We start from the raw sequence: 12,643 nt of genomic DNA on the forward strand, positions 1-12,643 counted from the left end.
GGTACAAGAAAACAGGAAGACAGACCCAAACTACAGTGTTAAGTAGGCTCCCCTGTAATCCTTCAGGCAGCACTGTGTCACATTTGAAACTGCTTTCCTGTGGGAGCTATCTCCAATCCCACTCACTTGGACTGTTCAACTCCCATTGACAAAATATATGCTGTCGCCTAATTTATACCACTGAATGGGAAGTAAAAAAAAAGCTGGAAGGCAGATCCCACCTACAGTAGTAAGTAGGTCCCCATGTAGTCTATCAGCCTTCACTGTGTCGCATTTGCAGCTGCTTTCCTGTGGGAGTGTGGTAGTTTGAGCCTGGTTTGATGCCAGGTACCCACCACACAGCTTTATCCCCCACCTCCTCAGCAAGCCAGGGAAGGGGAGGAAATAAGATGGGAGTCTTGTGGGTTGAGATAAAAGCAGTTTAATAAATAAGCAGCAAAGCCGCACGTGCGGGAAGCAAAGCAAAAGCAGATAAAACTGTTACTCTCTACTTCCCATCAGCAGCGATGTCCGGCCACCTTCTGAGAAACAGGGCTTCAGTATGCGTAGCGGTTGCTTTTGGAAGGCCAGAAATGAATCTCGCCTTCCCTTCCTGCTCCTCTCCCCCAGTTTATATTACTGAGCTGACGTCATATGGTATGGAATATCTCCTTGGTCAGCTTGGGTCATCTGTCCTGGCCATAGTCCCTCCCAAGATCATGCCCACCCACAGCTATTGGTGAAGGTGGGGGAAGGAATGCTGGAGGGACAGTCCTGATGCTGTGCAAGCGGTAGTCATAATATTGATATCAACAGTAAGCACAGCAGTGCAGGAGCTGCTGTGGAAAATCACTACCATCCCAGACCCACTACAGGGAGCTATCTCCAATAACACTCACTTGTACTGCTCAGGTCCCATTGAAAAAATACAGACTCGGTAGAGGTTATACCACTGCGAATGGGAGCTACAAAAAAGCAGGAAGGGAGACCCCACCTACACTAGTAAGTAGCTCTTCATGTAGTCTATCAGCCAGCACTGTGTCACATTTGCACCTGCTTTCCTGTGGGCGCTACCTCTAATCCCACTCACTGTGTCTGCTCAGCACTCATTGAAAAAAATACATGCTGGCGGTAGAAGATTTACCACTGCTGATGGGAGCTACAAGAAAGAAGGAAGGGAGACCAGACCTAAAGTAGTAAGTAGGTCCCCATGTAGTCTATCAGCCAGCAATGTGTCACATTTGCAGCTGCTTTCCTGTGGGAGCTATCCCCAATCCCACTCACTTGGACTGCTCAACTAACATTGAAAAAATATATGCTGTCAGTTAAGTTATACCACTGCTTATGGGAGCTAGAAGAAAGCAGGAAGGCAGACCCCACCTACAGTAGTAAGTAGATCCCCATGTAGTCGATCAGCCAGCACCGTGTCACAGTTGCAGCTGCTTTCCTGTCAGAGCTATCTCCAATAACACTCACTTGGAGTGCTCAGCTACCATTGAAAAAAAATATGCTGTCGGTTAAGTTATACCACTGCATATGGGAGGTACAAGAAAGCAAGAGGGCAGACCCCACCTACAGTAGTAAGTAGGTCCCCATGTAGTGTATCAGTCAGCAAAGTGTAACATTCCGTGGAATAAGCTCTTCCGGGGGGTGCGGACCCTTGGTCACCAGTCCGGAGCGGTCGCTCATGTCGGGTCCCGGGTGGTGAGCAACTGTATCAATCACCAGTTTTCTTTGTAATATCCCCTTGTCTTTATTATAGTTGTTACTCTTCAATTTTCCCCAGTAAACTGTTCTTATTTCAACTTACACGGGCTCTTTTACTTTTGTTTTTCTCCCTCTCCGATCCCCTCCGCATTCTGTCAAGAGGAGGAGGGGGAGGAGTCGGGGTTTCCTTCCCCTTTGCTCCGTCTGGGCAAAACCACGACAGGGAGCTCTTTCCACTCACACTCACTTGGACTGCTAAACTCCCATTGAAAAAATACAGACTGTCAGTAGAAGTTATAACAGTGCGTATGGGAGCTATAAGAAAGGAGGAAGGCAGATCGCAACTACAGTGTTAAGTAGGTCCCCATGTAGTCTATGAGGCAGCAGTGTCACATTTGGAGCTGCTTTCCTGTGGGAGCTATATCCAATCCCACTTACTTGGACTGCTCAACTTCCATTGAAAAAATATAGACTGTCGATAGAAGTTATACCACTGTGCATACGAGCTGTAAGAAAGCAGGAAGGCAGACCCCACCTACACTAGTAAGTAGGTCCCCATGTAGTGTATCAGCCAGCACTGTGTCACATTTTCAGCTGCTTTCCTGTGAAAGCTGTCTCCAATCCCACTCACTTGGACTGCTCAACTCCCATTGAAAAAATACAAACTGTCGGTAGAAGCTGTACCACTGCTTATGGGAGCAACAAGAAAGCAGGAAAGCAGACCCAACGTACAGAACTAAGTAGGTCCTCATGTAGTCTATAGGCCAGCACTGTGTCACATTTTCAACTGCTTTCCTGTGGGAGCTATCTCCAATAACACTCACTTGGACTGTTCAACTCCCATTGAAAACATAAATGCTGTCGGTTACGGTATACCACTGCGTATGGGAGCTACAAGAAAGCAAGAAGGCAGACCCCACCTACAGTAGTAAGTAGGTCCCCATGTAGTGTATCAGCCAGCAAAGTGTAACATTTGCAGTTGCTTTCCTGTGGGAGCTATCTCCAATTGCACGCTCTTGGCCTCGTCAGCTCCCTTTAAAAATACATTCTGTCAGTAGAAATTATAGCACTGCGTATGGGAAGTATAAGAAAGCAGGAAGGCAGACCCAACCTACTGCAATAAGTAGGTACCCATGTAGTCTATCAGCCCGCCCTGGTCACATTTGCACCTGCTTTCTTTTGGGAGCTATCTCCAATCCCACTCACTTGGACTGCTCATGTCCCATTGAAAATATATATGCTGTTGCTTAAGTCATACCACTGTTTATGGGAGCTACAAGAAAGCAGGAAGGCAGACCTCACCTACAGTAGTAAGTAGGTTCCCATTTAGTCTATCAGCCAGCACTGTTTGACATTTTCAGCTGCTTTCCTGTGAGCGCTATCTCCAATCCTACTCACTTGGACTGCTCAGTTCTCACTGAAAAAATACATGCTTTCCGATAAGTAATTGTACTGCGTATGGGAGCTACAAGAAAGCAGGAAGGCAGATCCCAACTACAGTGTTAAGTAGGTCCCCATGTAGTCTATCAGCTAGCACTGTGTCACATTTGCACCTGCTTTCCTGTGGGAGCTATCTCTAATAACACTCACTTTTAGTGCTCAGATCGCATTGAAAAAATATATGCTGTCGCTTAAGTTATAACACTGCGTATGGGAGCTACGATAAAAGCTTGAAGGCAGACCCTATCTACAGTAGTAAATAGGTCCCCATGTAGTCTATCAGCCAGCACTGTGTCACATTTGCACCTGCTTTCTTTTGGGAGCCTGCAGAGGCTGGTTCATGCCAAGGCCACGCTGGAGCACGATCTCTCTGTCAAGGCCAACTCGCTCTTCCTGGACCAGGAGAAGTGCCTGGGGCTGCGCAAGGCCTTCCCCAGCACCTTGCGGCTGCTTGGCTACGTGTAGGCTGGGCCCAGCGGCCCTCACCACATCTCCTGTTGGAGCTGTTCCCAGTTTGGCCCGAGCGCACTCCCACTTTTGCTTTGATCCTTTTTGTGGCGTAGTTAGATTCTGCTTCCTTCTGAAAGGCCTGAGTGGGAATTAAATGATCGTTTGGTGTGTTACATGGTCTGCCCGGGTTTTCTTTTGCCTTTGGTTTTTCTCTTTCTGTCGCTGCTCTTTCATGGTGGGACAGAGAGCAGCCGAAAGGAGGTTGTAGCCAGGTGGGGGTCGATCTCTTCTCTCCAGTAAGGAATGACAGGGCAAGTTGCATCAAGTTGCAGCAGGGGAGGTTTAGATCGGAGATGAGGAAGAATTGTCAGGGACACGGGGACACAGTAAGAGTTCACTGGGGTGGGTTTCACCCAGTATATATTAGGAAGAAGCCCAGTGGTTTTGGGAGAGCCACTCTGGACACTTTGCAACACCACAGGCTTGCAGGAGGGCCTGTACGCTCATAGAATCGTAGAACTGTAGGGGTTGGAAGGGACCTCTCGAGACCATCCAGTCCAACCCCCCTGCCAAAACGCGTCCACCTAGATCAGGTCACAGGAACGCGTCCAGGCGGGTTTGGAAGTCCTCCCAGGGAAGGAGCCTCCACACCCTCCCTGGGCAGCCTGTGCCAGTGCTCCCTCACTTCAACTGTAACACAAGGTCTTTCTTGTGTTTAAATGGGATCTTTTGTGTTCCAGCTTCATCCCATTGCCCCTTGTCCTGTCACCAGGTACAACAGAAAAAAACTATGGACTATAGCACTTGGTTTTATTCCACCACTGCCCATAGAATTTGTCACCCTGGAGTCATAATTTTTGAAAGGTTCCTGTCTTGATGACTGAGCTGGGCTGTCTCCCAGAACACATAAGTTAATTTGGAAATGGCCACCGCTGTTGGTACTTTGCAGAATTAATTGTTCCTTAGACTTTCAGGGAAATCGGAAACAGCGTTGTTGGGAGCCTATGGGCAGAAGTCCCACATGGCCGTGAATTCAGCTTCTCACCTGCTGTTTCAGTGCATCCTGAATTCTGCAGAGGCTGTTCACGCTGTCTGTGGACACCCAGGTACTGATCACCTGGGCAGCCAGAGTTAAACTAGCAGTTCTAAGAAAGATCTTGAGATTTTGAAAGAAAGATGTTCAAAAGAAAGTCAAGTTGGCATGGAATTACCCGATTCCAGCAATTATTTACTGAAGCACAACTTCTCTGCGAGATCTAGGTACAGGGCACGTAACTCCCATTCTAGGACCAGCAACTTTCATAAATCGCCAACTCACAAAAATTTCTCTGCCCCTGATGCGCTTGCGGACTTTGATTTGTGAGATTTTTGAGATATCCTGAATTAGTTGCTGGGACTTATCTTTATTCATTATACAAAACCACTGGACTGGAACCTACTCAGAATTCTCCACCTGTCTGTAGGCAGTGTAAAAATCTATTTTGATGGCCTTGTTCATCGTGGTGAGAAATTCCAGTGCCCAATGCAGTCTAATTGCTCCCTCACAGAGAGAGCAACTCCATCTCCTTGAGAAGGGGAGAGTGAGGAGAGGCCGGGAGCAGGTTGCCCATTCCTGCATCCAGCCGCCCTCTCGGCTGCCGGGACTGGCCCACGCAGAATGAGGTAACAGAGCCCCCTGCGCCCCTGGCAACGCTCCCTGGGCCTGTGTCCCTGTGTCCCTGACAGGGCCACATTGGCCGTGGGGCCACTGAGCCGACAGCACACGGTGAGCAGCAGCTCCCGGGCACCGCCAGCCCCCCGGGCTGAGCCAGGCTGGGAGCAGCAGGGACGGGACGGGTTCGGGGAAGGACACGTCCCTGCAACACGGCAGCTGCCTGCAACTGCCGCAGGGACTTTCTGTGCCAGGGGCTGAAACCTGTACCCACACAAGAGCTTCATGCCCAGATCAGCAGACCCTCCTGGCCGTTTGCCCTCAGCTGGAGTGTGTTGGGTACATTTGGTGGCCCTCTGCTCAGAAGGGGCTGAGAACCTCCACCTGGAAAGAGAAAGAGCCCCCAGAGTGCCATAGGCAGCTCTCAGGAGCTCAATCTTCCTGTGTGGTCTTTCCTCCCAGGGTTACTGCAAGGCTGCTGTTTACAAGACGCTCTGACAAGGCTGTGGGATCTCTCCCTTCCAAGCATGTTCCCTTGGCGTCAGGTGAGCCACAGACCGGTTTTCTTCCTTTGAGATCAAGAGATGGCTGTTCTGGGGGAGGAGGGGGTGGGTTGGTCACCTGTGGGCCCCGTCCTGCAAAGCTCAGCTCCCCTGCAGAGTCCTCAGCCCAGCATTTCATGCTGTGAAGACAGAGAGGATGAGGATGGAGTCCCTGGCCCACAGCTGGTGCTGAGCTGGGAGCGACTGTGTCTTCACAGCCCTCGGGGCTGGCAATGGAGCTTTTCAAGTGAAAATGATCCCTGGAGGCCTCTGAGGTCAGCAGATACGCCAGCCAAAAGAAAGAGATGGGCAGTGGAGGAAGGGCAAGTGCACTTGCCCTGGACTGACAGATTGAAGGAAGATGAAGGCCCGGTGTCAGCCCTTCTCCTCAGCAGCCGTGGTTTGCTCCTCTGACCTGGTGCTGGATCCCAGCCCCACAGTCCAACCCTGACTTAGGCAAACGCTTGGGGAGGGATTTGTTTTCAAGGGCTTTAGCACAGGCCACGTGTGGGTGCCGTGTGCGTCGCCATTTGTGCTCTCAGCTGTTGCTGTCAGGCAAGTGCAGGAGCTGACTGAGGGAAGTTGTCTTCTTCCGTCTCCTCTGTGCAGGACACGTCCCGGAAGAGAATGGACCTGCTTGGCTCTCCCTTAACCGCCACATCCGCTCACCCCAAGTCAACTCCTGCCCGCTTTTTGCCTGCCATCAGCCCCATGGCTTCGAGCTACAAGAACCGTGCTCCTCGCTACGCCGTGCTGCAGAGCTACGGCCTCCCCTGGATACCCAGAGCCTACTATAAGGCTGCTGCCACCCACCCCACTCTGGCTCCCTTGTCTGGCACCTGCCAGGGCTTGAGCCCCAGCGAGATGCTGCCTTCTGTGTCAAACAGAACGGCGCTTTTCACCCGCTACAGCCCCAGCGACTGGTACCGCTCCAACCAGAGCAACTACCACAAGGCGGAGACGTCCCGGCGCAAGGCGGAGCTGCTGACGGCTGATACCTCCCGCCTGGTGCAGGACAAATACCAACAGACCAGCAAGAGCCAGGCAACGAGTCAGCTGGGGCAGCGAGTCAGCGACATTGAGTTTTGGAAGGCGGAGCTCTGCCATGAGCTGGCAGAGATCATCAAGGAGAGCGATGCCCTGAGAGAGATGAAGGCACGGCTGGAGAGAGCTCTGGCCGAGACAGAGACCCCTCTCCAGGTGAGCACCCTGTGCGTGGGCCGCAAGCTGTAGCCCACTGCTGCCGCTGCACCAGGGACACGTGTGCTCTCTCCTGGGGCTTTCATGCTGCCGCTGCATGAAACGAGCTTTGCCGCCCATTAGTCGTGGCCTAAACCGGCTGCCCAGGGTGCTGCTTGCCCTTGTCCTCGTCTCTGTGTCCACCTCCCCTTTCTTGTCTGCCCTGTCCTGAGCCGGGCAGCATCCCTGCGGGAAGCCCTGCAGCCAGCACCAACGGCCTCTCCCCAACAGGTTGCTCGGGAGTGCCTCCTGCAGTGGGAGAAGAGGATGGGCATCGACCTTGTCCATGACGAGGTGCAGAAAGAGCTTTTAACAGATCCCACCTTCCAGTTGAGGTCAGCAGAGCTGTCAGCCGTGACGCTGGAGCATGGCCTCTGATGGCTTGTGCTTTGCCTCTCTCTGCCCAGGAAGTGGATGGCATCAGGGCCTGCCAGGAGAGGATACGACTATTCCTGGAGAAGGCAAAAGCCCAGCTCATGTAAGGAGGAGCCCCGTATCTCCCTGGGGAGCGGGCAGTGATGTTGGTGGGAGCACAGAGCTGCCCGGGAGGGATGGAGGGGGGGGTGGGAGGAAGGGAGAAAGGGAGCTGCGCGGCCATGGGAAGGGGAGGAGACCGTCCCACCCACACGTGGCCACCACGACTGTCCCTGTGCGTTAAGGACCAACTGGACGGCCCAGCACGAGCTGGAGAAGGACCTGGCCAACAAGCAGGCAGCCCACCGCATCAACGGCAAGTGCCACCAGCTGAGGAACTGCTCCGACGGCATCAGCTACTACCACGGGGTGCAGCGGGTGGATGCCACGTGAGTGCGCACCTGACAGCGCTGGCACCCGGCCGTCCCGGGATGCTCGGTGCCGCTCCCTTTCCCCGAAAGGAAAGGCCACCAGGGAAGGCTGTGTCTGTGCAGGGCCTGGCCCTCCCAGCACGGGCTGATTGTGGGCCTCTCCTTTCCCCCCACCAGCATCTCCGTGCCCGAGTCGTGGGCCAAGTTCAGCGACAACAACATCCTCCAGTCGCAGAGAGAGCGGGTGGCCTCCGCCCAGCTGCGGGACTCCATTGAGAACCTGATGGAGGTGACAGTCACCGAAATGCGGTGCCAGTTCAACAGGGTGAACGTGGCCCTCACCAATTGCATCGCCGAGATGCCAAGAACAAGCTTCGGGCCCACCTGGCCAAGGTAGTCCAACCCCTCCCTGTGTGTGTGACGCCCTCACCTCCCTGGGACACCGACCACCCTCCACGCAGACCTGGCCCGGGAAGAGGCAAATCCCACTCACTTGGACTGCTCATGTCCCATTGCAAATATATATGCTGTCGCTTAAGTTATACCACTGCGTATGGGAGCAATAAAAAACCAGGAAGGCAGACTCCATCCAAAAGTAGTAAGTAGGTCCAATGTAGTCTATCAGCAAGCACTGTGTTACATTTGCAGCTGCTTTCAAATGGGAGCTATCTGCAATTCCAGTCACTTGAACTTCTCAACGACCATTGAAAAAATACAGACTGTCAGTCGAAGTTATAACAGTGCGTATGGGAGCTCCAAGAAAGCAGGAAGGCAGACCCCACCTACAGAAGTAAGTAGGTCCCCATGTAGTCCATCAGTATGCGCTGTTTCACATTTGCAGCTTCTTTCCTGTGGGAGGTATCTCCAGTCCCACTCACATGTACTGCTCAAATCCCATTGAAGAAATACATGCTTTCCGTTAAGATATAGCACTTCGTATAAGAGCTACAAGAAAGCAGGAAGGCAGACCCCAACTACAGTAGGAAGTAGGTCCTCATGTAGTCTATCAGCCAGCATTGTGTCACCTTTAAAGCAGCTTTCCTGTGGGCGCTATCTCCAATCCCAGTCACTTGGACTGCCCAATGCCCTTTGAAAAAATACAGACTGTCCGTAGAACTTATATCACTGCGTATAGGAGGTAAAAGAAAGCAGGGAGGGAGACCCCAGCTACAGTAGAAAGTAGATCCCCATTTATTCTCTCAGCCATCACTGCATCACATTTGCAGCTGTATTCTTGTGGGAGCTATCTCCAATCCCAGACACTTGGACTGCTAAACTCCCATTGAAAAAATATATGCTGTCGGTAAAGTTGTACCACTGTGTATGGGAGCTACAAAAAAGAAGTAAGGCAGACCCAACCTACAGTAGTAAGAAGGTCCCCATGTAGTCTATCAGCCAGCACTGTGTCACATCTGCAGCTGCTTTCCTGTGAAAGCTATCTCCAATCCCACTCACTTGTACTGCTCAGGTCCCTTTGAAAAAATATATGCTGTAGGTTAAGTTATAGCACTGCATATGGGAGCTACAAGAAAGCAGGAGGCAGACCCAACCTACAGTGTTAAGTAGGTCCCCATGTAGTCTATCAGCCAGCAATGTGTCACATTTGTACATGCTTTCCTGTGGGAGTTATCTCCAATCCCACTCACTTGGACTGCTCAGCTCCAATTGAAAAAATATATGCTGTGGGTTAAGTTGTAACACTGTGGTTGGGAGCTACAATAAAGCAGGAAGGCAGACCCAACTTACAGTAGTAAGTAGGTACCCATGTAGTCTATTAGCCAGCACTGTGTCATATTTGCAGCTACTTTTCCGTGGGAGTTATCTCTAATAACACATACTTGGCGTGCTCAGATCGCATTGAAAAAATTAATACTGCCGTTAGAACTTACGCCACTACATCTGGACAGTACAAGAAAGCAGGTATGCAGACCCCACCTACAGTGGTACGTTGGTCACGTTGGAGTCTATCACCTTTCACTGTGTCGCATTAGCAGCTGCTTTCTAGTGGGAGATGTCTCCAATCCCACTGACTTGGACTGCTCAGGTCCCATTGAAAAAATACAGGCTGTCAGTAGACGTTATACCACTGAGTATGTGTGGAGAGTTTTGTGGAGACTTGACTAGAGGAAAGAGGACATGATAGAATACAGTTGGTTAGGCAGTGAGCATTAAGCGATAAGATATTGGACTCCTCCTCAAGGACATGGTGTCCTTGAGCTAGAGAGTTGTATGATATCAGGATGAGAAAACAGGAGCTTATTTTAGGTTAAGCAGCCCCAAATATCTGGAGTATCTTGAAACAAGGTCGAGGTTTGCATCTAACTGGGAACCATTGATGAGCTTAGCTTTTGCAATATGTATGAGCCTGATTATTGTATCTATTAAACAGTTGTATCTTTGCAAATAAAGTTGAGACTTGTTGCACTACAGGGTGGGCTTGTCTCCCATCGTCTTCAGCAAATGGTGACCCCGACGTGATAGTGGCTTGGCGCCACGGTGGAGCGACAAAGGGGTTCGGGTCCTACGCAACAAGGACGGCAATAAGCGTGAAAATTGGGAAAATGCCGTGCCCTAGGTGACCATATAGACGAGCCCGGCCGATATGTGCCGCCAGACCTTGAAGGGCTGCAACAGCACGCTGATGATAATAGGTATGGAAAGGCAAGCGGCATATGATTTATTTACTGCATTCTTGCAGAAGCGGCAGATAAAGCGTATATATCTGCAAAAGGACCTACCAGGGTTGTTAGCTTATGGGTATGCTAAGGGAGTGTTTCAGAATCCACATACAGTGCATGAATTGAGTGAATGGCGTAAATTTGGGGATTTTCTGTGGGAAGCTACCCTGGAGGACGATAAGACAGCTAAAAAGTTAGGGAAGCTTTGGAGGATAGTGCACAATGTGTTGCTGCAACATTAGGCAGAAAAGAAGGCTGCTGAGCACGCATCAGCAGCATAGAGTAAGAATAAAAACTATGAGCGTGACTGGTTCCAATCCATCCCACTGGCTCCTACCTTCTCAAAAGTAATGCTCCCCCCCCACGTGTAGAAAATGGCCCTGGAGGCACGGACGGGGTACGAGAACCATGTGAGCCATCAGACCCTCCTGAGGAACAGGAGTGCCGGCCTAAAGAGTCCCCTCCTCCTCTCCCCACTTGGAGAGCCTGTCCCTGGGGTAGAGAGTGAACTGGCAGAGGCCATCGCAAGGGAGCGGAGGGAGGTTTGGGCTGCACTCGCAAAAGATTGTCTGGGAAAAGGGGATGGCGATGCACTGGAAGCAGCCAGAACTTTGACGTTGCCACTGGTATTCCAACCCATTGTGGGGGGAGGTATGCAAGCAACAATTTCTGCTCTGGACTTGAAGTTGTTATCCCAGTTGCGGTCCACGGTCAACCAGTTCGGAGTAAATAGTGAACTAGTGAAACAAATGATTGACAAATGTATGGGGAACCCAGTTGCTACTGCCCGCTGACTGTCGAAGCATAGTAAAACTTATTTATACACAACATCAGCAGCTGTTATTTAATGCACATTGGCAGGCATTAGTGAATGAAAGTGTTGCAACTCAGCGTCAACAAGGCGACCCTCTCTATGGTGTGACGGTGGAAGAGCTGATGGGTTTGGGACCCTTCCTCAGTACGGAGGCTCAGGCTTTGATAGGGCCTGATAAGTGTAGAGAGGCAATGCGATTAGTAAGGGAGGCTATGGAAAAGGTAAAGGACCCAGGTGGAGTGCCAATATATATGGGAATCAAACAAGGTCGGGATGAAACGTTCGGGACCATTATTGATAAAGTTGCCTCCGCCATAGAGAGGGCTGGAGTTCCGGAATATATGCATCGCGCCTTGCTAAAGCAGTGCGCCCTACAGAATTGTAATCCAGCTACCAGGACAGTATTGAGTACGTTAGGAGCCAATTGGTCAATTGAAGACGCTTTAGAGCGTATGGCCCAGGTCCCGACAGGTCAACAAGCTTTTCTCGTGGAAACTATTAAGGAATTGGGATTAGGATTAAAGGAACAGGCGAAAGCAACTCAGAATCAGGTGTTAGCCGCCCTTGCACCCCTTCGAGCATCCGCTGTGACCACTCAAAGGGACTCTTCAAGTGGACAAATAAAGTGTTACCAGTGTGGCGGAATGGTACATTCCCGTCGTGAATGAAATGGTACAGGAATGTGGTGTCAAAAATGCCAAACGGACAATCACAACACCGGGGCGTGTCGTCGCAGGTCGGGAAACTCCAATTCGAGCGCGTCGAACCGCAGTGGCCGCGCTCAGACACAAGTCGCCGCTGCAGCTCAACAGATGTCAGCAGCTGCCTCCAGCCAGCCACAAGTGGGAGCCTCGGAATGGACCTGGCAGCAGCAGTAGATGTTACCATTATGACAACAAGCCCACAGAAGATACCCACCAGAGTGAAAGGTCCAATCACTATAGGCGGACGAACAGTGGGCGCATTGTTGTTAGGATGCTCGTCAACTACCATGCTTGGACTCTGTTCTCCCCGGAGTTATTGATGCAGATTATTTGGGAGAAATTATGATCATGATCCACACCTCCTTTCCACCAATATAAATTATGAAAAATCAGAGAACTGCGCAATTAATACTATTGGAACAAATGTCAAAAGGAATAAGACCAATAAAAGAGGACTTAAGAGGAGAAGGGGGATTTGGCTCCACGGGAGGACTTACACTGTTGACTATGGATCTCAGTGAAAGGCCTAGACGCTAAATAGACCTTGAATTTCAAGGACAAAAAAGGTCCTTGATGGGATTATTGGACACGGGGGCAGATTCCAGCATTATCAGCCCAAGATGTTGGCCACAACACCGGCCCCTGCAACCGGCA

The 12,643-nt window shown here is 51.0% G+C and overlaps 1 protein-coding gene across 1 annotated transcript; it reads left to right on the top strand.

Annotated features, from left to right (window-relative positions):
• The first annotated feature begins 6,396 nt into the window (after nt 1-6,396).
• Nucleotides 6,397-8,190, top strand: LOC133628413 (tektin-3-like). Its single transcript, XM_062016570.1, has 5 exons — nt 6,397-6,969; nt 7,240-7,302; nt 7,416-7,486; nt 7,668-7,811; nt 7,971-8,190. The coding sequence occupies exons 1-5, from the start codon at nt 6,397-6,399 to the stop codon at nt 8,188-8,190; spliced, it is 1,071 nt and encodes a 356-aa protein (XP_061872554.1).
• The last annotated feature ends 4,453 nt before the right edge of the window (nt 8,191-12,643 follow it).

The sequence above is a fragment of the Colius striatus genome, chromosome W (assembly GCF_028858725.1).
Source record: "Colius striatus isolate bColStr4 chromosome W, bColStr4.1.hap1, whole genome shotgun sequence".
Lineage (NCBI taxonomy): Eukaryota > Metazoa > Chordata > Aves > Coliiformes > Coliidae > Colius > Colius striatus.